The sequence below is a fragment of the Hipposideros armiger genome, unplaced genomic scaffold (genome assembly GCF_001890085.2).
Source record: "Hipposideros armiger isolate ML-2016 unplaced genomic scaffold, ASM189008v1 scaffold_10, whole genome shotgun sequence".
Lineage (NCBI taxonomy): Eukaryota > Metazoa > Chordata > Mammalia > Chiroptera > Hipposideridae > Hipposideros > Hipposideros armiger.
The window spans coordinates 4,872,758-4,899,174 of record NW_017731360.1 but is presented as its reverse complement, the minus strand read 5'-3'; the positions used below and the strand labels follow the sequence as shown (position 1 = coordinate 4,899,174).

The window sequence follows — 26,417 nt, the reverse complement described above, 5'->3', positions numbered from 1 at the left end:
TGAAAACCAGCGGAGATTGTGACTGAGTGAGAATGAGGGTGGCTGTACTCAAAGGCGCTCCTCTTAAAGGGACCACGCATGGACTTACCCACCAACAGAATCACATTCTCTGAGCTCCGGGGCAGCAGCTGGAAAGGCAGCAGGGACAAATGGTGGGGAACTGAGCTGTCTGGCTTGGGACGGGGTTGGAGAGGTGGCTTTCTTCTGGACAGGAGAGCTGGTGGAGGCGGTTGTTTCTTTGTTGAGCCCTCCCCTTTCCCAGTGGGTGAACACAGACAGCCATCATTTCTGAGTCTCCGTCATTAGTTCGCCATGCCCTGGGGATTTGAGACCTGGCCCCGCCTAACTTTTAGGCACACCCAGGCTGCTTTCAGTGGCTTTTTCATGCAGACCACCTGCCTTGGCTCAAGCTGCACTTTCCTAGGGTCTCTCAAAGGTTTGCAGAACCCAGACAAGCAGAATCTGGCTTGAGCATGTCCTGTACCTCTGGCTGAGCAGCCCTAAGCCAGCATTAGCGGCAAGCAACCTTGGTTCATGGCTTGGCCTCTCAAGGTGCTTCCAAGCACATCACAGGTGGCAGCCATCTGCAGATTTCTTTCTGCCTCCCCTTGGGTGGCCCTGGGTGGGGCATGGGCTGTGGCTGAAGTAGACCTACAGCAGATCTCCTCCAAGGTAGACTTGGGGCTGGCGCACCCAGTGACCAGCTTCAAAATGAGCTGAAATATTACCTAGCCACCTCAAAGTACAACACACCCAAGGGGCGGATTGGGCAGGCACCACAGTCCTGCTCAGGCAGATCCTGCTCTGTAGGCTCAGCCCCTGCATAACAACTCTTCCACTGTAGTCAAGGCCAGTGCTCACAACCAGTGAGCCCAAGGGTCAGTTCCTCACATTGATGTGCAATTATCAACCAAGGCTCAACTACAAGAGGAGGACCACACAACCCACACAAGGGACACACCTGGAATGCATGGCTCAGGTGACCAGAAAGACTGTGCCACTGAACCCCACAGGACACCTACTACATAAAGCCACTCTAGTAAGACCAGGAGACATAGCAGCCCTTCCTAATACATAGAAACAAACACAGGGAGGCAGCCAAAATGGGGAGACAAAGAAACATGTCCCAAATGAAAAAACAGAACAAAGCCCCAGAAAAAGAACTAAGCAAAATGGAGCTAAGCAATCTATCAGATGCAGAGTTCCAAACACTGGTTATAAGAATGCTCAATAATCTCAGGGAGAACTTCTACAGAGAGATAGGAAGCATAAAAATAGAGATGGAGGGCCGGCAGAGTGGTCCACTTGGTTGAGTTGCTTGGGAGCATGAGCTCTGAGCAGCAGGGCCACCAGTTTGGTTCCCACATGGGCCAGTGACGCGGCGCCCTCTACAGCTAAGCTGGTGAAAAACAATTCAACTTGGAGCTGGGCTGCCGTGAGTGGCCAGTGATGGCGTAGGCTGCAGTGGGGGCTGCAGTGGGCTTCCGTGAGCTACCGTGAGTGGCTGGCAACCAGTGTGAGCAGCCGGTGGCCAGCAGCTGGTGAGAAATGCCATGAGCTGCCATGAGCCGCCGTGAGCGGCTGTCCAATGGCTGACAACTGACTGCCTCAGCCGGGAAGAGCGCAATGATCATAATACCAACATGGGCTAGTGAAGCGGCGTCCTCCACAACTAGACTGAAGAACAAAAGGAAAGCAACTTGTCTGTTCCCCTTCCCCAATTCTTTAACGCTGTTCCCATCCCCCAATTCCCCAATAAAATCTTTAAAAAAAAAATGGAAATGGAAATCATAAAAAAGAGCCAGTCAGAAATAAAGGATACAATAATGGAAGTGAATAATATATTACAGGGAATCAACAGTAGATTAGATGAAGCAGAGGATCCATCCAGTGATGTTGAAGATAAGGTAGCAGAAAACACCCAACCAGAACAGCAAAAAGAAAAAAGAATCCAGAAAGTTGAGGAGAATTTAAGGGACCTTTAGGACAATATCAAGTGGACGAACATTCTCATTCTAGGGGTACCAGAAGGAGAAGAGAGAGAGAGCAAGGAATTGAAAACCCATCTGAAAAAATAATGACAGAAAACTTCCCTAATCTGGTGAAGAAAATGCACATACAAGTCCAAGAAGCACAGCAAGTCCCAAAAAAGTTGAACCCAAGGAGGCCAACACCAAGACAAATCATAATTTTAAAATGCGAAAGGTTAAATACGAAGAGAGAATCTTAAAAGCAGCAAGAGAAAAGCAGTTAGTTACCTACAAAGGAGCCCCCATAAGACTGTCAGCTAATTTCTCAACAGAAACTTTGCAGGCAAGAAGGCAGTGGCAGGAAATATTCCAAGTGATGAAAAGCAACCGCATACAACCAAGATTGCTCTACTCAGCAAGGCTGTCATTTAGAATTGAAGGACAGATAAGGAGCTTCCCAGACAAGAAAAAGCTGAAGGAGTTCATCACCACTAAACCAGTATTACAAGGAATCTTAGTGGTACTTCTGTGAGATGGGAGAGGGAATAAGGGTGGGTGAAAGGGGAAGGGATTAAGAAGTACAAATCGGTTGTTACACAGTAGTCATGGGGATGTAGGGTATAGCATCAGGAATATAGTCAATAATATTGTAGTAACTAGCTATGGTGTCAGATGGGTACTAGATCTATCAGGGTGATAGATGGGAAAGGGGTTGGGGTCAGGGTAAAAAAGGTGAAGGTATTAAGAAATACAAATTGGTAGTTAATATGGGAAATATAATCAACGATGTTGTAAAGATCATGTAAGGTGTCACATGGGCACTGGACTTATCAAGGGGATCACGTCATAGGCTGTGAAGATGCCTGACCAATGTGCTATACATCTGAAGAGCTGAAGTAGAACAATATTGAATGTCAACTATAACTAAATATATAGGTATATACAGTCACGGGATGTGGAGTACAACATAGGGAAGAGAGTCGATGGTATTGTTATACCTACATAAGATGTCAGAGGGGTAGTAGCTTGGGGGGGGGTGGGTTATCACTTTATGAGGGGTTTAAATGTCTAATTATTACGTTGTTTTGTACACCTGAAACTAATAAAAAAAATTAAAAAAAAAAAAGCATTAGTAAGCGGTAACTACACCAAAGGGCAGATGGAGGAATGGCGTCCCAAGCCCACAGATCACAACGCACAGAGATCTCCCCAAGACAAGGTCAGGTTCCCCAGTCATAGACAGCACCCTGGACTACCTCGGCCTGCTCCTTTATCCGTCTCCCTGAAGAGATCGTAAGTTCCTTGAAAGCCGAGGCTGTCTTGCTCATTGTTGTATCCTCAACACTTGGCATTCCTGGTAGGCATTCCATAAATGTAGACTAAATGACAGTGAATGAATTAATGAATGCATCTAGCATAGTGGCTGGCCCATTATAGGTGTTGGGTGTCACCATTTCTTCTTTCCTCATTCTAGCATCTTCTCCCTAAACAGGGAACGCTCCCTCATCCCGATGGGTCCTCCCAGCCACTTCCTTCCTCCAAGAGCACAGGTTCAAGGAACTCTAGGGAGAGGACCCTCCAAGGACAGCCCTGTTGATGTACAAGGCAAGCTTTTTAAGGACTCCACCATGCAGGTCTTTTAGGGGCCTGTGCTATGATACATATTCATATGAAGATGGTAAATCTGGCAGATTGGTGTATTTTTCTACAACTTCCAAACAGGTGTCTAACGCCAGTTGAGTGAAATCTGCAACCAGCTCCAAATGACTAACTGCATTCCACCTTAGGCTGATGACAGACTGTGTATTGCCAGTAATTGAGAGAACGAGTTGTAGTGCTTCTCATAACTTGAGCCCAAACGTCTAAATTAAAGGATGCTGAGCTGTGCTTAACTGGTGCAGTCATCACCGGCACCCTATAAACCCTCCAATATACAATGATGCAGTTTATTAGCAACGTCTCCATAGATTATGTTCGCTTGTGTTCCATTAGAAAACTTCATTCCACATTAAGCTGCAATGCAATCGGACGTCTGCCAGCACGGAAAGGCCATCTAATTGTGCGAAAGCAGAGATGTGGGGATTGTTGCAGTCATTCATCCAGGCAGGGCTGACACTGCATTCTCTGGATGCCTCTTTGTTCTTTCCCTGCTAATTTCCAAACTCCTATAGGCTCCTCGGCCTTCAGGACCAGCTCCTACCCCCACTTCCCACCCTGATCCATTATGAGAAGAATCTGATCAGCTTCTATTGTAAATTTAATTTCAAGCAGCCAGACGCTGCCTCCTGGCACCCTGGGATATCGCTGCTTGTGAATAGCTCCAGATGAAATGTGAGATGCTTTCAAGAAGATGGCTCTGAACTCCTGCTGGAGAAAAGGGGTCGCTGGGAGATAATGGCACCTGCGCAGAGAACCAGCTGTGTGCAGTGTGCCTGCTGGCACCTCTTCATGGATGATGCCAGGTACAGCTTGGCATCACTCAAGCTCTCCATTTTGCAGAGGAGGAAACTGAGGCTCAGATGGGCTGACTCATTTATCCAAGAACACTAAAATAGGGTTAGAAACGGGTATGTCTGATGCTAAAGGCCTGAACTCCTCAGTCACCTACCTGGGGACCTTTCAACCTTAGCACTACTGGCATTTGTACTGGGGAGGGGGAGGCTGTCCTATGCATGGCCGGGTGATTAGCAGTACCTCGGCCTCTGCCACCTAGATGCCATAGCCCCTCTCTAGTTGTGACAGTCAAAAATGTTTCCAGACACTGTCACATGTCCCCAGGAGTTCAAAATCACCTTCAGTTGAGAATCTCTGTTCTACCTCATGACATCCTTTTTTTTTTGGGGGGGGTGTTTGCTTAATTGTGTTTTCTATTTTTTTCTACAAACATACAACTATTCCTTTGGTTTACATCCTCATCCCAGTTCAAAGCATTTTACACACATTATTTAATGTAATCCTCTCCAAGCAGTCTATGAGGTAGATGTTGCTACACCCACTTCACAGATGAGGGCACCAAGGATAAGAGTGGAAGCGATTTGCCAAATGGCTAGGGAGCAGCTGGGACTCAAACTCATGTCACCCACCTACAAGATGTGTATTGCACTGCATGGCTCTGCCACAGTGAGACCTAATAGGAGGCTTGACTTCCAGCCTCAAGGAGCTTTGAACCTAAGTAGGAGGGAAGCTTGTTGCTACCCACACAACCCATGAGCAAGCAGCTGCAGAAAGATGAGTTAAAGGGGGTTGGGGACTGGGGTGAAAGCTGACTCTTCCACCTTTTGCTGGAATGCATCCATAAATAAAGTAAAAAAGTGTTGGAAGTAAGGGAAGAAAAGAGAAATGCATTAAAAATGCACAGAGAACAGGAGTGCAAAACTTATGCCTGTCAATTTGTAGACAATAAACACAGCAAGCCCTGAGGGATAGAGAGAGAAGCCCACTATGGGTTTCTTGGTGGTCCTGCCCCCGTGCTGGGCTACCACAGGATCAGTAAGGTGCCCCACAGTGAATGAAGAAGGTATCTTCAGTGTCTGTACACCACATCTGCAGTCCCCTGAGCTAAAAAGCCTAATGGTTGAGCCACAGATAAAGTGTCCACACGGGCACCAAAGCCCTCTGGAATGGTCCAAGTTCCTAGGTCCTGAGAACAAAAGGGCAGGGGAAATGCAAATGTTTACGGAGCACTGAGAGATCTGCAGCAGGTGGCTCACATCCAACAACCCTGTAAGGCATGTCAGTGTCACCTCCGTTTTATAGATGAGGCTCAGAGAAGCCAAACTTTGCCCAGGTCACAGCACAAATAAATGCAGAACCAAGCCAGGCCTGTCCCCACTGTATCCTACTGTCTCCCAGGAAAACACTGGGACAGGAGGTGACCTACCTGTTCTGCTAGATGAGTGAAGAATAACGTCAGGGCAGCACATCCCCTGCTATGCCAGGAGGACGCATTTCACTGGAGACTGAAATTCACTGTAGGCCGAGCTGGCTTGTTCTCTGCTTCCAAGCCAGACACTGTACAGTCATCCTCCACCCCTTCCATTGTCTTATTCCTGATCCAGAGTCCCTATAAATCCACGCTTAACTCCGGGTACAACACGTTCCCATAACATCATATAAATCCTATCTTCTCTCTTCGTTGTTAACACGTAGGCCACCACCGTCTCTTGCCTGGCCTGGCAGTCATCGGTCTGGACTCCACCCCAGTGCATTTTCTACACTGCAGTCGGATCATTCCCAAATCCCCTGCTTAAAACCTTCATTAGAAAGGCATCTACCAAAGACCTACAGCTAACATCATACTTAGCGGGAAAGGCTAAATGTTTTAAGATCAGGAACAAGGCAAGGATGTCCAACGCTCACCACTTCTATTCAATGTTATACAGAAGGCTCTGTCCAGCACAATTAGGCAACAACAAAAAACTAATTAATGACAACTGGATTGGGAAAGAAGAACTAAAACTGTTTTGATTCACAGATTTAAAAACACTATTAGAACTATTAACAACAAGTTTAGCTAGGTCACAGGATACGAGATCGATATACAAGAATCAACTGCATTTCTATATATTAGCAATGAATAATCCAAAAATAAAATTAAATTAAAAATAATTCTCTTCACAATAGCACCAAAAAGAATAAAAACCTTAAGAGAAACTTCTAGTTCAAGGTGGAAAGGCAAGACAACATGTAAAGTTCCTCTTCAACAGGACCCCCTAAATCTCATCAAAATAATCTAAGGTATAATATATAAAAAGAGAGATTATATATGTCCATATTGGAAACTAGGAAAAACAGACACACATCTACATGCTACAAACACTCAGAAATTTCTAGAAGATGCAATGACAGACCCGATTAAGAAAAAGGCTAACTAGGCAAGATGCTGACAGAAAATACAGTTTAAATGTGTTCCGAAGCAGTAACTTTAACCACCAGTAGAATATAAGTCATAGAAAAGGCAAAGAAAACTTACCCCTGCAGACAGAGAAATGGAAATAATAGTAAGAAAGCTTAAAAACATACAGTATTAAGTATTATACAAATATTATATGAGAGCAAATATATTCATTATCACCCAAAATATGTGAGTGAATTAAACTTTCCTGTTAAAGAATAAAGACTCTCAGGAAAGATTTAAAAATCCAACTATATGCTGTACTAAGAGGTATACCTAACACAATGACATAGAAACATTAAAAATGGAGCAATTGGTAAAGATGAACTCAATAAATGCAAACCGAGAAGAAAACAAAAGTGGAAGTATTCGTATCAAAGTACAAGTTAAAGCATGTAAAACATTTCAGGATAAATATAATTTTTATATTAAAAAAATATATAATTCACCCTGAAGATCTAAAGTTTAAAAATACATACATGCTGAAAAGTATAGCATCAAAATACATTTTTAAAGGCATAGAAATAAAAGAAAAAATTGACCAAAAAAACCAATGAAAATGTAAAAACAGTACACTGCTTATCCTTGACAAATATTATTTAGACAGTAAATAAGAAGGTAGAAAAATTAAATAGTATTAATAACATGAATGTTTTTTTTTACCCTTCAACCACAGAACATATGTTCTTTTCAAATACGTGACATTTACAAAAACATGATTTTGTACTGTGGGGGAAAGTCAACAAATTCTTCAAAGTGGAACTCATGACCTGATCATAATGCAATAGAACTACATAATAATTTCTTAAGTATAAAAAAATTACTGGAAAATTTGAGGATAAAAACCAAAACCCCAGAGTCAAGGAAGGGAAAAAAGGCAATTAGAGACCCTTTCTACAATAACGACTATCCATCAAAATTAATGGGATATGGTCAAAGTTGTACTTAGGGGAAAATGCCTCCTAATGTTTTATTATCAAACAAAAATAATGCAACTAATTCAATTCACGAAATCAGCAAAAGAGCCACATAGGCCTAAGGTGAGTGGGAGAAAAGAACGAATAAAGATAAAAGCAGAAATCAGTAAGTTAGATAATAGGGAACGAATAAAATCCATAGCCCTAGAGCTGGAATTTTAATAAGATCAATGAAACAGGCAAACTTCCAGCAAGACTAAGTGAGTAAAAATAGAGAAGACACACATGCACAGGGGCAGACACAAGAAAAGGGGATGTGACCCCAGATGTGGGGACAGAAATGCCGTGAGGGAAAACTATGTACAATTCTACACTGATATCCTTGACAATCTCCATACATGATGGTTTCCTAGACAAACATACATATAGAAACTGGTTTATGAATAAGAAGAAAACATGAGTAGAATAATAACCATGCAGGAACATAAAAAATTTCACAAAGACCCAAGGGTCCCCACCAAACACACACTTGCTATCGCCATACGTGCCCAAGAAGTACTATTCCAAAACCTTCAAGGAGCACATATTCTGATGCTATGTGGACTGTCCTCTGGGGTCATTTCCCCCCCTAGTGCCCTACAAGGTGTGAACTCCTCTGCTCTAGGGGTGCTACGGGGTGCTAAGATCCAGCCCTTCCCCTCAACTGAGCCTGCATGCCCTTGGCTACTTTTGAAGTGAACTGAAATGAGCAGACCAGGAAGATGACAGAGGAGGACCCCAAGCAGGGATGACCTAGTGAAGATAGAAACTCTGGGCGCCTCCTCCGCAAACATGGCTTATCGGCCAGAGTGGGCTGTACCAGGGCCAGGACCTCCCCTGCCAGGACCACCACCCCGGGTCATGGAAACTCCCACCCTTCAGGGCCAGAGCAATCCCCACCTCTGGTGGGTCTTCTACACTTCACTCTCAGAGCCAGCAAGCCCAAGTGTCAGAAAATAGAGGTCTGACCATACATGTGTGGACCCTGCTTTTAGGAGCAAGGAAAGCTGGACGAACTCCCATAGGCAGAATAGATGGCCCCCGGCCATCCATACCCCAACCAAGCAGCCCCTTCACCTGATTGACTTTTTGTCTCATTCAACATTCATCAAAAGTCTACGAAGGTGCTCTGCATGGTGTCACCTGAGCTCAACGTCTGACGTGAGGACTCGCGTCCTTGTGTCCTCATCCAGCCTCATGGTTTGAAGCACTATCCAGTCTCCCAGTGTTAAATCTCTAGCCCCACGTCCTTGAACTCTAAACTCACATAGTCAAATCCATGCCTGTCTCTCCCACTCGCATGTAACCTTTGTAAAGGCGGCAGCTTTGTTTGGCTCACTGCTATCTCCCCAGCACCAAGGCCAGGGTCTGGAAAATAATAGGTGATCATGAAAATGTGTGTGGAAAGAATGAGGGGAAGGGACAATAGTCCTTTCATCCAAGGTTCACCAAACACCTGTGTGCCAAACCTCTGCAGCAGTCCTGGCTGCCTCACCTCTGCACTGGCCTGAGAGCAGGGAGCTAGAGAGGAAAGGGCTGCAGCTGAGTTGTGAATGTTGTTTGTGACCCTGCTCCAGGCATCTTAAGCAAAGCCTTAAGGTTAAGGATTTGGCAGGGAACCTCTCATTAATGCACCATTAATTAGCACCGCTGGCTCCCTGAGCTTGGCTGGTAAGCCATTAACCCTTTGGCTTCCTGGAGAGCCCAAAGCTTGGCCGAGAGGACCAGGCCAAGGCTTGCAATGGAGCATGGCAGGCCACCGTCCACAAAACCTGAGAGCTATGACTCTGGGGCCTTTACATTTGCCCCAGAAAAGTCTGCCCTTCCTGCAGAGGCGATAGCTCTCATCCCTGCCTCTCTCTAGTACAGGAAGACAGTCTCCCCGTCTCCATGGTTTTGTCTTCCATCAGCTGCGATGGCGTTTGAAAGAGTGGGAACTTCCCCAAATGCCTGATTCTATGCCGATAGCCAAGGCCTGACAATACAGAGCAAATTCCAACAAAGTATTGAGGAGGCAAGACACAGTTCCTATTCGCCTTCATCTCATATCTACTGGGCCCGAGGGGAGGAAATACATTTCTGTGTGTGCAAGCAATACACACCGATAGACACACAGACAGCCATATGCAGGCAAAACCAGTTTCAATAGAAAGACTTGAATTTCTCTGTAACACTTCTATATCTTCTATCGAATCTTCCCCAATGTCCTCCTACTCATTAACCTTGCCCACTGGGTGCTTTTAATTAAGCAGGAGAAAAGAACTGGGAAACACAAAGAAAGCAGAGGCGTTGAGGGCGGGCTTCATAAAAACAGAGGTCTTTGTTGATGACCATAAACCTTTCACCCCAGTGGGTACTTCCTCTCAGCGAGCTTAGCACAGGGCCCAGCTATTTGCTACCGGGAAGAGGGCAGGTGGTACCTGGTTCGCAGGTTCTCTGGCTGGGGCGGGCCATCAAACACCGACAGGACATCAAAGTCCTCCTCCAGGGCGAAGGACTGGAAGACAAGCTGGATCCTGTGCTGGTCCTCCGCAGTGATGGTCCACGTGCAGTTGGCATAATTGGGGTAGCCGTACGGGAACCCTGGGCTCTCAACGGTCCCATTGGGACCCTGCAGTTGGAACGTGCAGTTCTGGCCTAGGAAGAGAGAAAGGGAGCAGTTCAGCGTGGCCAAAAGAAACTCCTAGAAGCTTCCAGAGAGACAGGAGTAGTAACATGTTAGAGAATCATGAACCCGCTTTTCCAAGTGCTTCCTCTGGGCCAGCCCTATGCTTGGTACAGAGGGAGAAAAGATGGGTGACCGACATTGAGTACAAGCGTGCTGCGCCGTGCACTATCCCCGTCATGACACGTGCGTCGTTGTAGTCAAGCCTCAGGATGACTCTGTGAGGTGGACACTAAGGCTCAGCGAGTGTGAACGAAAAGGCAACCAGACCCGGTGGAACCTGGGCTTCCCCTTCACAGCAGATGCCAGAATGACCACTGCAAACCTCCTCCATCTTCCACAGCCTCCTGACTCTTCAGACCCCTCCCCTCAGCTGCCATCTTTTCCTCTCACTCTCCATAGAAAATACAAGCCCTCAGTGGGGATCCCGGGTCTTCCCAGTTCCAAACCCACCCGGCCCACGCTGTCTTCCTTTGTCCTCCAGAGGAACCACCACTCCTGCTATCTGAACATAATACTTCCATGCGCCCTGTGGGTCCCATCCCTCCCTCCTCTTCAAGAACCTCATACATGCTTCTGTCACAAATGTAAACATATATTTGTTTCCTCGCCACTAGAACCTTCCCATTTTAAATGTGCTCAAGAATCTACCATAAAGAAAATAATTCCCCACTCCACTCCGCATCTCCCTCCAGCCTTGTCTCTGAACTCCCCTTCCCAGTTAAGTTTCTCAAAAGCACAGTCTATCATTTTTATCTCCATTTCTTTACTTTCCACTCGCTCTCCAGCCCCGTCATTTCTGCCGTCTGGTACCACTGACCAGACAGGTCTACGAAGGTCACCGATGGGTCCGGTGGATAGTTTTCAGTCTTCCTTTTAACATCTCTCTTTCAGCTGCCTCTAACACAGCTGCTCACACTCACCCTCCTTCTGGCCAGAGGTTTCTGGTGTCACTGTGCATGTGCCTCGCCTGGAGACCTGGCTGAAGTGTCAATTCTGATCCTCAGCACCTGAGTGGAGCCAGAGAGTCTGCTCCTGTAACTCACTCCCCAGTGGTGCAATGATGCTACTGCTCGGGGACCTCCTCATTGCTCTTCAGTAAGGAAACGTCACTAACGGTCTACATGGGTCTCTGCATGGCCTGGCCCTTAGTCACCTCTTAGCCTTGTGTCCACTCGCTTTGCATTCAAGCGCCGCCCTTCTCAGTTCTTTGTACCTGCCACACTCTCTTACTGCACAGCCACAGGACCTTTGCACATGCTGTTCTCTCTGCCTAGAACACTTTTCCCTCCTTTCTTGTCATATTTATCTTTCAGATCTCAGTCACGTGTCTCTCCTTGACTAGATTAAACCCCCTACTATGTGCTCTCATAACACCATATTATTGAGTATTGTATAAATATCTGTCTTCTTGCCAGGCTATAAGCTTTATGAGAAGACAGATCCTATGTGAATATTCCCATTTTTGAAGCCACACACCAAGCTCAGTACCCAGCACATGGTAAGTGCTCAATAATTAAACATACTGCTTGTATGTATTGAGTGTTTGGTTAGACTCTCTTCTGAGAACTTTACATACATTAACTTGTTTAATCCTCCCAACAGCCCTATAAGGTGGATACCATCAATATCATCTCCCTTTTACAATGAAGAGCTAAGGCAAAGAGAAACTAAGGAAGGGGGCCCAAGTCACACCATGACTCAGATGGGATTCAAACTTAAGCAGCCCATTTCAGACCCACCTTCTTAAGGATGGTGCTGATAAGCAGACTCAGCACTAACTTTTTTACAGCCTACTTTATGGATCAACTGACAAAGGACAGTTAATCCCCTGAATGACTTTAATATTGAAAAAAAATGTCTTAACACAATCTCTCATTAAAAGAGAAAAAAGTTGCGGTTTTCTGAATAAATGCCAAATGGACACTTAATAAAATGAGACATGTAAACCTGATTAAAATAAGCGTTCAGGACTAAGAAGAAGAATATTTCCTTAACCACAATGACCTACATCATACTTATGGTGAAACACCTGATTAAGATCAGGAATGAGAGAGAAATGCTACTATCACCTCTGAGATTTCACGCCTTATTGGAAGAGTTAGCCCATATGACACAAGAAAAGGAAATGATGAAGAAGCAAGCAAAAATATGGTTTGCAGATGATATGTTAATATACCCAGAAAACTCAGGAGACTCAATTATAAAGCTGTTAGAACTAACAAGAAATTTCAGTGAAGTAGCCATATGCAAAGTAAACATACAAAATCAAAAACACTCTGTATGCCAGTGACAGACGAAAATATAAAGAAAACAGGTGTTTGTTATGCATAAAATAAATAGAAATAAACTTAATAAGGAAGGCACAGGCACTGTATGAAAATAACTTTTATAGAGGGATAAAATTTTTTTGAATAATTAGAGAGACAGCCTAATCTTGAGTGGGATGATGAACAACTGAAAGGTTAATTTAGAATATTAACCTTTTGAAAAGTTATTTAAAAGTTAATTTATAAGCTTAATCCAATTCTGATCAAAAATCCGAAGACCTGTTTCAAATTTAGCAAAATAATACCTAGGTTTAACTGGGAAAATAGACAGTCACAGACAATGCAAAGTTTGTATTTATTTATTTTATTTTTTTATTTTTATTTTTTCCAAATCAATACATGACTTTTATTGCATCTTCAAAATATCACAAATAAGTCTGAGGATTCACTCGACATCTTAGAATTTCTGTAGCTGGACAACTTAGATCCTATTCATCAGCCTGCTGAACTGCTCCTTTTTCAGAAACATAGATACCATCCAAAAATGTTCTGATATCCTCGTTTTTAACTGTGGTGCCTTGTTGAATCAAAGAAGCTGAATTTGATACAAGTTCAATATAATTTCCTTCAAGAATTAACTCATCTTTCTGGGCTTGAGATACTGAACAAGCAACACCTGACCTTATCCAAACCCTGCGGATGTATTTTTCACCCAAGAAATTTGGGATTTCAACAAGAGAACCATTCTTCTAAATAATGACATTGATGGGGAAGTGAGCACACACAGGCCTCATCTTGTAACGGGAGCTCAGCGTAACACCCTTGATCGTGTTCTGTACGTGACTACAGATAATGCGAACAGGAGCCAGTTCCTTTCTACTTCCCCGCCATTTGTCAACATGGAGCCTCTTCTCTTTCTTTCTAAGAAGACTGAGTTCTACATTGATGTGATTGAAGTCCCTCTACAGGGTGCCTCTGGGACCCTTCACAATAACTGTGCGTCCCTTCGAGTGATGTCCACATTTTCTGGAATGTCCACCATCTGATTGCTGAGAATGGTTTTCATCCTTGCAGTCGATGCAGCAAAGAGTGCAAAGTTTTTAAAAAGTAGTAAATGTAGCAGTGGCCAGGTGGCTCAGGTGGTTAGAGTGCGGGCTCTGAGCAACAAGGTTGCCGGTTCGATTCCCACATGGGCCAGTGAGCTGCGCCCTCCACAACTAGATTGAAGACAATGACTTGAGCTGAGCTGCCGGTAGGGGGCCGCATGGTTCAGTTGGTTAGAGCGCGTGCTCTTAACAACAAGGTTGCCGGGTCAATTCCCACATGGGATGGGGATCTGCACCCCCCGCAACTACTGTGGAATGGCGACTGGACTTGGAGCTGAGCTGCGCCCTCCACAACTAGACTGAAGGACAATGACTTGACTTGGAGCTGATGGGTTCTGGAAAAAACATACTGCTACCCAATAAAAATTAAAAAAAGAAAAAAGATAGTAAATGTAGTATCTTGTCCTACAAGATACTAAACAGAATCACTAAATGAAAATGACATGGAGATGGTCCAAGAGTGGACAGGCAGAACATGAAACACTATTGCAGGAATAGCCTTAATACACATAAAAATTGAAATATGTGTAAGATGACATTAAAAACATCAATGAGGAAAAAAATATATTTCTGTAGGGTCAACTAATTAACTGTTTGGAAAAAGAATCATATCCTCAACTCACACCATATGCTATAACAAATTACAGAAGGAATAAAGCATTAGAAGTTTTTTTAAAAAAAATCAAGCCAAAAAATAATTAGAAGAAAACATAGGCACATAATTAACTAACTGGTTTTTCTGAACATAAAAGCTGTGGAAGATACTACAAGATTGCTAGTTTTATACAAAAAGTACTGATCGCTGTATGTCAAAAATAGAATCAGAATAAAAAGGCATATAAAAATGTTAGGCAGAAAAGTAATATCCTTAATATAGAAAGAACTTTTACTAACCGATAGGAAAACAACAAGCACTAAAATTGAAAAATTGGACAAGGTTTTGCACAAGTTAGTTCACAAGAGACCTAAGTGGCCTGGAAACCAGAAAAGTATTCAACCACAAAAACAATGAAATAAAGCTTCTATCTCCACAAACCAAGGGGGCTCCCCTCCTGGTTCGCTTCCCTAAACTTCCCCTCACTGGCAGCGGCACCAAATCTATTCAGCTCACGCTCTAAAACCTGCCTGGTGGTGTCACTGTATCATATCTCATTCGTTCCCGCATTCATTCATTCATTCCTCTAGGTTAGACCCTGTGATGGGCCATGGGGTTCAGATCACAGCCTAGACATAAGCAAATACACCCACATGGCAGTACCCTGCTAAACGGGGTACACATAGTGATGCTGGGGTACAGATCCCACAGGAGCCATGCCTGAAGGGCTACCCTCATTCATGTCCTGGACCACCATTGATATCAGCATTCACCACCATCCCAGCATCCCAGGCTGCTGCCTTGGCTCAGACCAGCTCAGGTCTGCGATTTCAGGATCTGAGCAGGAAGCGTACCTCCTGCTGTGGAGAAAGAAGTGAAGGGGACTCAGAACAGAGTCCCCGGAAGCATTTTCCATGTACAGGGGACAAGAAAGGTGACAGAGTAAGGAGGACAAGCAAGGAGGCAGGCAGGATGGCGGAAGCAGAACCAGAGGCTGACTCTATACAGGAGAAGGTGACCCGATGTGTTGAGCACCACAGAGAGGCTAAGATGAGGGTCTTGGAGGAGGTCACACTGTCTGATGTCTAAATGGTCCCTCTGGGGTAAGAATGCTGAGAGTGGGAGCTTTGTCCTGGTTCCTGCTTCATCCCAAAGCCTAAAAATCAGTAAGTATTTGCTGAATTGGATACAGGAGTTTCAGAAAAGGCAGGTGGCAAGGTGGCCGGAGGCCAGACTGTAAATAGGTAAAGACAAGGTTGGCTAGTGAGAAGGTAGAGGCCATTATATTTTAAAGTGCCATTTTATACATTTTTCTCAGTGTAGAAAATCTGGAAAATATAGGCAAGAATAGAAAAAAGGAAAGATTATAATTTCACTTTCCTTCCAGAGGCAACTGCTGTTAATATTTTCATTTATGTGTTTCTAGACTGTTCCAAGTGCGTTTCATGTTGGCGAGATAATGGGCATATAATTTTGCATACTCTTTTTTTTTTCCAGTAAATTACTCTTCAGTCAACAAAGTCAATATGCACTTTTAATATGCATAGATATGCATATGTGCAACACAAAGGTTATAAAGAAAATTAATCTCTCGTCTCTCTCGCGTCCGCCCAATCCTAAGTAACCAAAGTTAACAGGCAGGTATGTCCCTCTGCAACCTTCTCCTCTTTCATGCAAACGAATAGACACATTCCGGGAGAATTTTTATTATTTTGTTTTAAAAATGAGATCGGAGTTTAGTTCATTTCTCTGCAACTCGCTCTTTTCCCTTAACAATCCATCGGGGACACCTTCCAGGTCAGTAGATACGTATCTAACTTATTTTTCATATAAATGTGTAATATTCCACGGCATGGATGTATCTCAATTTATTCAACCACTCCCCTGCTGATGGCCATTCAGGTCATTGCTCGCTTTTCTTTTGCAACAATTCAGTAAACATTGTAACATAAGCTTTTCCCCAAGATATTGAATCCAGTTCATAAACAGCATTTTATATGGATGCACAACATTCCAATATATGGTTATACTAGAATTTACTCAACCATTCTCCTATCGCCAAACATTTCAATTGTTTCTGGACTTTTTTTTTTTTTTTCCTGTTATAAGTAAGGCCTGGACTCCTAGTGAGGTCCAGTGACAGAGCACTGGTCAGTGCAGTGGAAAATTCTTTTCCATGGCCAGAGTCCCAGAACGAATGTTCATTTTTGCAGTAGTGGCATCCAGCTTTGGTTTCGGGGAAGGGGAGGTATTGCCCATATCGGGCTGGCTGACCTTGAGAGGGGCACTGTCGGAGATGGTTAGACAGAGCTGGAGCCTGGCTCCTTTGGAAGTCTCCCTGAAATCAAATGCATGTTAGTGAGTTGAGGAGGCGACAACCCACAGCAGCCACTCCAGGGTGAAACACAAGTAGAGTGGGAGCCCTTGCCAAAGTAGCTGTCCTCTCTTGCCTGTGACATGCTGAGTTTCTTCCAAGAAAAAGGCTACCTGGTCTTTACTTTTGGTAGCCAGCTTAGCTTGCTGCTGGAGGCTTTCATCTGAGGGCACCTTGCATTTCTATCTCCGTACCCAGGATGGTGTCTGCCCTCTCTCAACCATGCCTCTAAGTGCTGCTACCAGGTGCAGCCAAGACCCAACTCAGGCTCAAGAAAAATCCTGGAGAACTAGACCCCATGCATTGGTTTTTGGATGCTTTCCCAAGGACAGACTTCCAAAAGTGCAGGTTACTGGGTCAAAGGGCATATATGATGTTTCTGAGGCTTTGACTCTGAATCACCCAAATACTTTCCAGAAAACATGCACCCATACATTCTCAACAGCCATGTGTAGGAACACCTATCTTCAGCCATATTCACCAACATTGTATATTATCTGATTGAGAAGTTTTTGCCTACTTGATATGCGCAAAAAAAAAAATGCTACCTTGTTTTATTTAGCATCTCTTTGTGACTCAGATTCAACAATTTTTCAAATTTTTCCTAATGATTTTAATTCCTCCTTTTGGCTCGCTTTTCAATGTGGTGTTTATTTTTTCTTACCGATTTACATATTTATGCCTCTGTGCACTACACGCAGTACATGTATACATTTTGTAGTCATTTTGGCCTTTTCATTTTATGCCATTTGACATACAGAGGTTGCTAAATTCTGTGTACTTAAATCTTCTATAAGCTCTTACTATTTTTCTTCTCAATTTGTATAAACGCTTTATAGAATCAGGATTTTACTCTTGTCATATGTGTTGCAAATACTGTTTCCTACCAGCTTAGGTGCTTTTGTTTTGTTTAGATTTTTCATGTGGATTAAAAGACCCGGTTTGTACAGGCAGTCACATTTACCTGTCTTTTTCTTGGTCATTTATTTCCTTTTTGGAAGTTTAGAAAGGCTTCTCTCTGGCTTCTCATCTCACAGCACAGAAAAGCTAAAGCCCTTGCTGTGCCTCCAAAGCCCTACCTGAAGGGACATCCGCTGCCCTGCCCTCCTCTCCTGTCTGTCATCCCTTCATCCCTATGATCTGCCATGCAGCCTCCTGGCTAGTCCTTAAGCCCGCCACACACACACCCTGGGACACTTGAATTTGCTCAACCTTCAGCCCAGAAAGCCCTTCCCCCAATGCTGTGTGACCCGAAATAAAACTCAGGCCTCCCTCCTCTCAAACCAGGTGCTCCAGGATCCTGCTTTATTTTTCTCCACAGCTCTGAGCACCCTCAGACGGGTATTTTCCTGTTGACTTTCTGTCTCCCCTGGCCCCCTATCAGAATGCAGTCTTCAGCAGCGCTGCGGACGGGCGCGGGAGGGGCGCCTATTTTGTTCGCTGCTCTCTCCAGCATCCAGGCCTGTCCAGGCACACAGCAGAGGCTCACAGAGAGTTGCTGTTTGAATGAACGAATTCATGGGTATTAACTGCCCATCCAGCTCTCTGTGCTCGGAACACACTCCCTCTCTAGTTCCTTCACCCAGCTAACTCCTGGCTCTTCAACACTGAATGCCTCCTCCAAGAAGCCTTCTCAGAGCCCTCGAGACAATGGCAAGTATTCTTCCTTTGTCTGCTCACCCTTAGTGAATGAATTAGTGAATTAGTGAATATCGCTGCCTGCACCAATGGTGATATAATGGTATGTTTATGTAGCTTCTCCTCCAGTAAACTCCTTGAGATTTTCTTCTGTTTTTACCTACAACACCTCGCGCAGTCCTTGCCCACAGTACACACTTGGTACATATTTTTGGAAAGAATGGATGAGTGAAATGAATTAATTTCTGTATAATACTCAGATAACACCTACCAGCTTCATTTGCCTGTGTATTTATGGTTTATTCTGGAGATAACTGGAGACTTGACAAAATGTCTTGGGTTCAAATTTCCATTTGGCCACTTAATATTTTGGGAGTAATTTATGTAAACTCTTTCAACTTAATTTCACTATCTTTAAAATTAGAACCCACTTCTAGAATGGTTTACAGATTAATGTGAAAATACCTGGTAAATTGCTAAACGCTCAGTACAGTACCCGACACGCTGTAAGTGACCAATAAGTACCAGGTAATCTTTCAGTAAAGATTTGTACTTTTCTTTATATAGGTCTCAGTCACATCTTGTTAAGGTTATTCCCAGACATTTTATGCACTTTTTGTTGCTCGAGTGAATGACATTTTTCCCATTATTTTTTTTCCTAGCTGGTTATTACTGATCTACAGAAAACCTATTGATTTTTATACGCTCACCTTGCATCCACTGGGTTCCTGAACCCTTATGAATTCTAAAGATTTCTCAGTTGATTCCCTTGGGTGGTTTAGGTATACAATCATGTTGTCTACAAATAATGATAATTTCGAAGAGATAACTCTTTTGAGAAGTTTGGCAGAAAAATTCAATTTAATTCTGCAAATATTTATTGACTGCTAAGGTCAATTTTCAACCAATTTAGTCGGAGATGCCAGTGGGACATCCAGACGGAGATGGCCAGAAGGCAATTAGGGCTGTAGAGTGGAATTTGGGAGTGCAATCTGGGCTGGAGACATGGATTTGTCGGAGCCATGCAATTAATGAAATGGGCCTGAGGAAACAGAGAGCTACAGATGCAGGCTAAGTCATATGCCCACTGAACATGTCTTACCTGCCACATGGAGAGCCAAATGTGCACCTCAGCTCTCTGACAGGACTCTGGCTCAGCTCCATGCACGCCTCCTGACAGAGCACCTTGTCTGACACATGGGAGAAGCAGGGGTCAAACAGTATCTTTGGCCCTCTGCAATCACCCTTTAAGAGAGAGCCAGAGGCCACGGTCATACAGATGCTGGCACTGAGCCTCATCTTAGCCCCTCACCCCTGCACAGCCTGCTTCGTCAAATAGCTCATCATCTACAACCACTCCAGGCTCTTTCAGGCCTTTATAATGCGTGGCCCATCCCCTGGAATGCCCTTCCCCTGCCTTCTCGGCCTAGCAAACCTTATTCACTGTCCCTGATTCAGTTCACATAGCACCTCCTCCAAGAAGTTGCCTCTGGTTTCCTGGGCAGCAATATGTTCGTTCTCTCTCTCTCTCTCTCTCTCTCTCTCTCTCTCTCTCTCTCTCTCTCTCTCAATAGCTATCCACCAAATTCCAGGTATCTTCCCTCCCAATCCATACCTTTAAAAAAAAAACCCCAAATCACCTGCCACTCTTACTTAAAACCCTTCAATGTTTTTTCCAGATCAAGCCCCCAGATCCTAAATATGACACACAAAAGCCCCCATGAGCTGGCCCCAGCACCTTTCCCAGGCGTCCCTTTTTGTCACTCTTTGCCTTCAATGGCACTCCAGCCCAAGCCAGGCTCCACTTGGTTCCTTTAAAACGCCACACCCCTTTGCTCCCTGAGTCTTCAGGTTTGCTATTCCCTCTGATGGAAGCATCCTTTCCCCTTCCTCTGGTCTAGCCAGCTCCTATTCATCTTAAGGTCACAGCTTAAACATCACCACCCCCAGAAAACCTCAATGATGGGTACACTAAGTTAGATTATCTGCAACACACACTCCAGCACACACACTGCTGCATCCTGCATCTCCATCATCACACGCAGCACACGTCATGGCATCGTTTAGTGTCTGTCTTCCCTGGGAGGTGCGGATTCCTTGAAGCAGAAACCATGTTCTGTCACATGCACACAGATCCCCAGCATGTTGCCTGGACAACAGGTGTCCAGGAGAGATTTACATAATGGCTGCACCCCACATGCAACTCTACCAGGTCACGCAAGCTGCTGAATTGCAGACCCAGGGTTCCTCCAGAGTCCTCCTTCCTCTCTATAATCCCAGTGTCAAGCTCAAGGCCTGGTACAGATCGCAGATGTACACTGACTTGGCATGAGAGAATTATCACAGGTGTTTCTAATGAAGCTATGCATTGATTTTTTTTTTCCTAGCAGTGTTAACAATCAGAGAAATTTCCATCAATATGTGATCATCCAGACCAAGGTTTCTCAACCTCAGCACTATTGACATTTTGGGCAGGACAACTCTTTTTTGTGGGGGAAAACCCTATGCATATAAGATGTGTAGCAGCATCCCTGGCCTCTACCCACAGAATGCCAAGTAACGCCTGCCAGTTGTAACCACCAAAAATGTCTTCAGATATTTTCAAATGCCCCCTAGGAGGGAAGGTCGCCTGTAGCTGAGAACCATTGGTCTAATTCTTAGCTATTTTGGAGTTCTTAATGAAAGCTAGAGATGATCTCTCTAGAATAATATACACAGGCATCTAACCTCCCACCTTTTTCATTCACTTCAGGGGATTCACAGACCAAAGGAGCCCATCCATGAACCTCCCAGACCAGAGGTTCTCCTCTGGTGGGTTTGCTGTGCCATGGCCTTCTTTGGCAGCCTGATGAGACTTCCTCAAATCTTATTTTTAAATGCATAAAACAAAATATATAGGCTCACAAAGAAAACCAATTACATTGAAATACAGTTTTCAAAACATTCTGAAAATTTGTCATATATTGGGTTGTCGGAAAAGTCATGATGCATTTTTGCACTGAAAAACATAGGAAAAATATGTCATGACTTTTCCGACAACCCAATAGTAATAAGCTCTGTTATTTAAGATTTGTTAATAAGATCTAGCAGTGGGGTCGATAAATGCTGTAGTTTGAAGCATAAATGCTATTTCTAGACAGTTGCAACAACTGTAATGTTCTATGAAAATACCTGTGATCAGTGACAAATTCATAGGTACTGCTAATACCGCTATGCTTTGTTGCCTTTACTCATGATTCATAGAAATGCTAAGTTTCAATAGGAGATTGGTGAACAGATAGGTACAATTTTCCCCATTCAAGGACCCCCTAGAATCTATCAAGTACCCCAGAGGTCCAAGCAAAATTCAGTCTTCCATTCAGCAAGTCTGGGGAGGGCTGCTTAGCTCTAGGCCTTGTGTGTCTGGGGGTGGGGAGGTAAGAGGGGTGGATTTTGTATAATACGGTCCATGCCTTCAAGGAGTTCACAGTGGAGCATAGAGACAGAGCATAGCCCATCTTACTAACTGTCTCCACCTGATGAGTGGTTCAGGGAGACCTCACTGTTGGGTCCCAGGGGAACAGCAGAGAGCACATACACACAAACCCAGAAAGACTGGTGTTTTTGCACATGTCTCAGAAGGAAACCAACATTTATCCACGTGCTTCACTAACATTATCTCCCTGACATTCGCAATGACCCCTAGAAGTGCCTGTAACGCCCCTCCCACTTTACACATGAAGATACTGACACTCCTCAAGGTTGAAGAACGTGCTCAAGGTCAAACAAGCAGCAGTGGAGGAGCTGGGATTCAAACCCAGATCTGTGCAAAAGCCAAGCTCTGGCCCCTCATCCTGCCAGGCTGTCAGGATTCCTCCACACACCATCTGGGGACACACTTCCAAAGCTACGGGCCTGTTTCCACTCTGCACCCAGCACTAGGGGCAGAGCCTGGGATTTATTAAGAGAACTTAGCGCAACGTGCCACAGGGACTGGAAACAAAGCAGGGTCTCTTTGTTCCTCTCAGGCTGGGGATGCATTCAGCAAAGGCACAAAACAATGCGAGGCAGACCGGGTAAGGTAGCAAGCCTGTGCCCGCACCACATCTAATTGCTCTGTGGAAACAAGCCCATGATGCTTTGCTTCCTATTTGTAACTCCAGGCTTTCTGACTCCCCTGCACATGCTGAACACAGAAGCCACCACTGTGGACCAAATATGATTTTCCCAGCCTGGCGATACAGAGGCAGCTCATTTGTCATCATTTTGAGCCAACACCAGCCAAGGGTTGTTTATTATGTTGACAGGGAATCCTGGACCAGCAGAGGTATCTCTGCATTGCTGATGGCAGACCCTCTCGCTCACTGAGTTGTGTGCCACATCCCCTGGATTGGCACCGAGAGAAGGGGCCAGGTGTCTGGGGACGGCTGCCTCTGCCAAACTGGTCCTGCTTCTGGTTGGGTTTTTCAGAGTGAATACAGGGAGCTGTCACTGAGTTCTCCTCAGCTGAGAAGATACCTGAGCTGTGGCTTTGGTCCAGGGGACTAGCTGAGCACAGGAGCTGAGACACGATGTTCAGCACTTCGCAAATGCTTGAGTCGTTCATCCACTCATTTAAATATTAGCATTAAGCCCCCACTGTGTCTCAGGAACGCTCCCTTTCCTCATGGAGCTTAAGTCTAATCATAATAGATTATTACATATGTTTCTTGTGCCAAGTGTTGCCTTATGCACTTTACATGTAACAACTCATTCCACCCTCACAACTGTATTAAATAGGTACTAGTATGATTCCCATTTCACAGATAAGGACACTGAGGCACAATAAGGTTAAGTAAATTGTGGAAACACAATTCAACCTCAGGCGATCTGGTGCCAAATCCTGTCTTCTTAACTATTACTCCATAGATGGATAGATGAATGGAGGTGAGGTAATGGGTATGTGGCTAGCTGTTTACTTGGCCAGTGTGCTAAGCCATACCTCTTTCTAGATCACTCTCATAGGCAAAGAACGTTGCCTTGGGGAGCCCTTTCCTCAAATGTCAATCATCTAGCTCGAGCGTCTAGGCTTCTGCCCTCTTGTCTGCCCTTTTGGGGCTGAGCCCACTATGGTGAGGCTCAGTGTGGCATCAGAAGGGAGATCACATGGGGAATTCTGTGTACACTGAACCTCACAGAAGAAAAAAAAAAACCAGTTACTTGGGACACAGAAACGAATTGTTAAAAGGATGTGGAACTGAGCTTATGTCTGTCTCTGCCACCTGCCTGAGCATCTCATAATGGCAAGGACCACACCTGATTCACGATGAAGTCCCCAGCACATGCACTGGCATTTCATAGACGCTCAGTTAATATTTGTTGAGTAAATAGATTAGTATTTCCAGTTGTCATCTGTGACTTTTTTTTTCTTTTCATTTGTTTCTTTCTCCAGTCATTAAAAGCTCATGGCTGCAGCTTTGTCTAATACTCACACCCATAGTGGAACTGGCCTCATCCCTAAGAGACAGGCAACTTCAAGCCCTTTGCCCTCATATGACCCACATTTGAAAAGTAACAAAAAATACAATTTTTTTAAAAGCTTAACATCATACAGTGGAAAGATTCAGAAAGCTTAGATTCTTAACTCTGCCTTGCCACTTAATAGCAAAGAATAGTTAAGTCCCTTAGTCACCAAAGACCCCCACCCTTCCATCTATAAAATGGGGCTCTCCAGGCTACCTTCACATAGATGCCCTGATTAGCTGACCCAAGTGAATGAATGGTTGGTGCTGCCTGGAGCCAAAGAGCCCTGTCCATAGTTCTGAACCATTCATGTTCGCAGGGTCTGCTGTTTCTCCAGACTACTGGGGATGCCTGTCCAATTTCTCCAAGGATTTCTGCACCAGGTGAGACAAGAAAGACAGAGTGGCTGAGATGAAGAAGATGGGGGATGGGGGAGAGAATGAGAGACAGAGAGAGAGAGAGAGAGAGAGAGAGAGAGAGAGAGAGAGAGAACACTGGGGAAAGGTGCTGATAGGGTGGAGGTGAATGCAGAGAGCACTGCAGCTGCACTGAGGGTCCTGAGTGCCTGAGACAATGTCCTCCAGCCTTGGGCCAAACAGAACCGAGGTCACACTAGAGGTGGTTTGACACAGGAACCTAGGTGAGAGGCTTGACACAGGAACCTGAGATGTTCCTGGCACTTAATCCTCAGCATCCAATCCGCACTGAGTAGTACAGGTGGGTGACTAGCTCTCCGGAGATGAGGGGTTGGGAGCCATGAGATACAGAGTAAGACACAAAATCTTCCTGAGGGCCAGAGTCAGGAAGAACATGACGTGTGGTCATTAGCAGCTGGGTGCAGCCTCTTCTTTCTCCATAGAGTCCCCCATAGGTTTCCCCCACCCCCATTTCTCTAGCAGCTTCAGATTGGACATCTGCTAGGAATCCAAACAGCTTACATATGGAAACTTTCATAGCAGCTCCAGCGAAAGCTCAGTACAGACTTTCCTTTAAATTAGGCATTCAAAGGTCATCTATAATTTCATTTTGTTTGTCCCACTCTTCAGCAGATGTGCTGCTCTTTTTACATGCTAAGGAAAGGGCTTTGTGTTTTGATGCCTCCAACTGCATATTTTAATCCTGTATGAGCTCTGTTGATGATTTGAAAATTGTTCCTCTCAAAAGAGAAAGCTTAAATCAGCCCCTTCTGTTCAAGCAAATTAGTGGTGAGGTCAAGCCTCGTCTGCCCCAGATCAGATCAGCACAGAAGCCAGCAAGGATGCATTCATTCAGTCAGTACTCACTGTGCCTCTACCACCTGACTGTCTCTGCTCTCACAGGCCTTTTCTCTCCTGCTCCCTCCTCCCCAGCTGCACTTGTCTCCCTTCTGTTCCTCCCATAAGTTGGCCATACTCTTGCCTCAGGGCCTTTGCACTTGCTGTCCCCTCTTCATGCAAAGTTCTTTTCCCCAGATAAGACAAACTCCTACCCTCCTTTAAGTATATGTTCAGCATTGCCTCATCAACGAGGTCTACTCTGATTACCCTTTATAAAATCATAACCCGCCCTTCACCTCCATCTCTTGCACCCCCAATCTTCCCTACCTAGTCTATGTTTTCTTTTTGCCATAGCATGTATCGCTCTATAGAACTCTGTGTAATTTACTTATATATTGTGTTTATTGTTAATTATGTCTCCTCCTGCTAGAACATTCAATTCACAAGTGCAAGGTCTTTGCTTTATTCATTGATATATTCCAAGTGCCTGGCACGCAGTAGGTACTCAGTAAATAGTTGTCGAATGAGTGAATTCTAATCCAGTGCACACACAAACGCACAACTCATATGGGCTCAACTCCTTAAAGGTTCAGGAGCCCAACCAGCTGGTGTGGCTGTCTGAAAGCAGTTTGGGATGGAAGAGTCCTACAGATCCAGAACCCAGTGGAATTAGAGGGGTCGGGGGGACCCCAGGTGCCATTGCCCTCTGCTTCCATAGCCATCTCCTCATTGGACTGAGCTCCCTGAGGGCAGAGAGCATGGCGCATGGTCTGCCTCTTTCATCAATACATCCTTGAGGGCCTAGTACAAGGCTGCCAATGGAAGCAAATGTCAGGGAGCACAAGGCTGAAGGAATTTCAGCCACCATTTATCAAGCACTGTCTATGAGCCTGCACAATGCTGAGCTCCTTGGTCACATTATTGTCACAAAACCCCAAGGAGGTGGGCATTAGTTAACAAATGAGATTTAGGCTAAGTAATTTGCCCAAGTTCACACATGCAATAATAGATAGCAAAGCAGAGGTTCAAACACAGGTTTGTCTGACTTCTGAGACTGAAATATGAAAGTGTATTCTCTACTACTGCAGTGGGATGAAAGAAAGGTGGGGAGGGAAGGAAATAAAAGGAAGAGGGAGAAGGAGGAAGGGAAGAAAGATGAAGGAAAGAAGGAAGAAAAGAAGAAAGGAAAGGAGAAAGGGAGGGAGAGAGGGC

The 26,417-nt window shown here is 44.6% G+C and overlaps 1 protein-coding gene across 1 annotated transcript in view; it reads right to left on the bottom strand.

Annotated features, from left to right (window-relative positions):
* CSMD2 (CUB and Sushi multiple domains 2) overlaps positions 1 to 26,417 on the bottom strand; it is a 634,343-nt gene that overhangs the window by 559,338 nt on the left and 48,588 nt on the right. Inside the window, exon 2 of the mRNA XM_019657596.1 lies at positions 10,241 to 10,457. Within this exon, the coding sequence (XP_019513141.1) occupies positions 10,241 to 10,457 (217 nt within the window). The remainder of the gene's footprint in view (positions 1 to 10,240; positions 10,458 to 26,417) is intronic.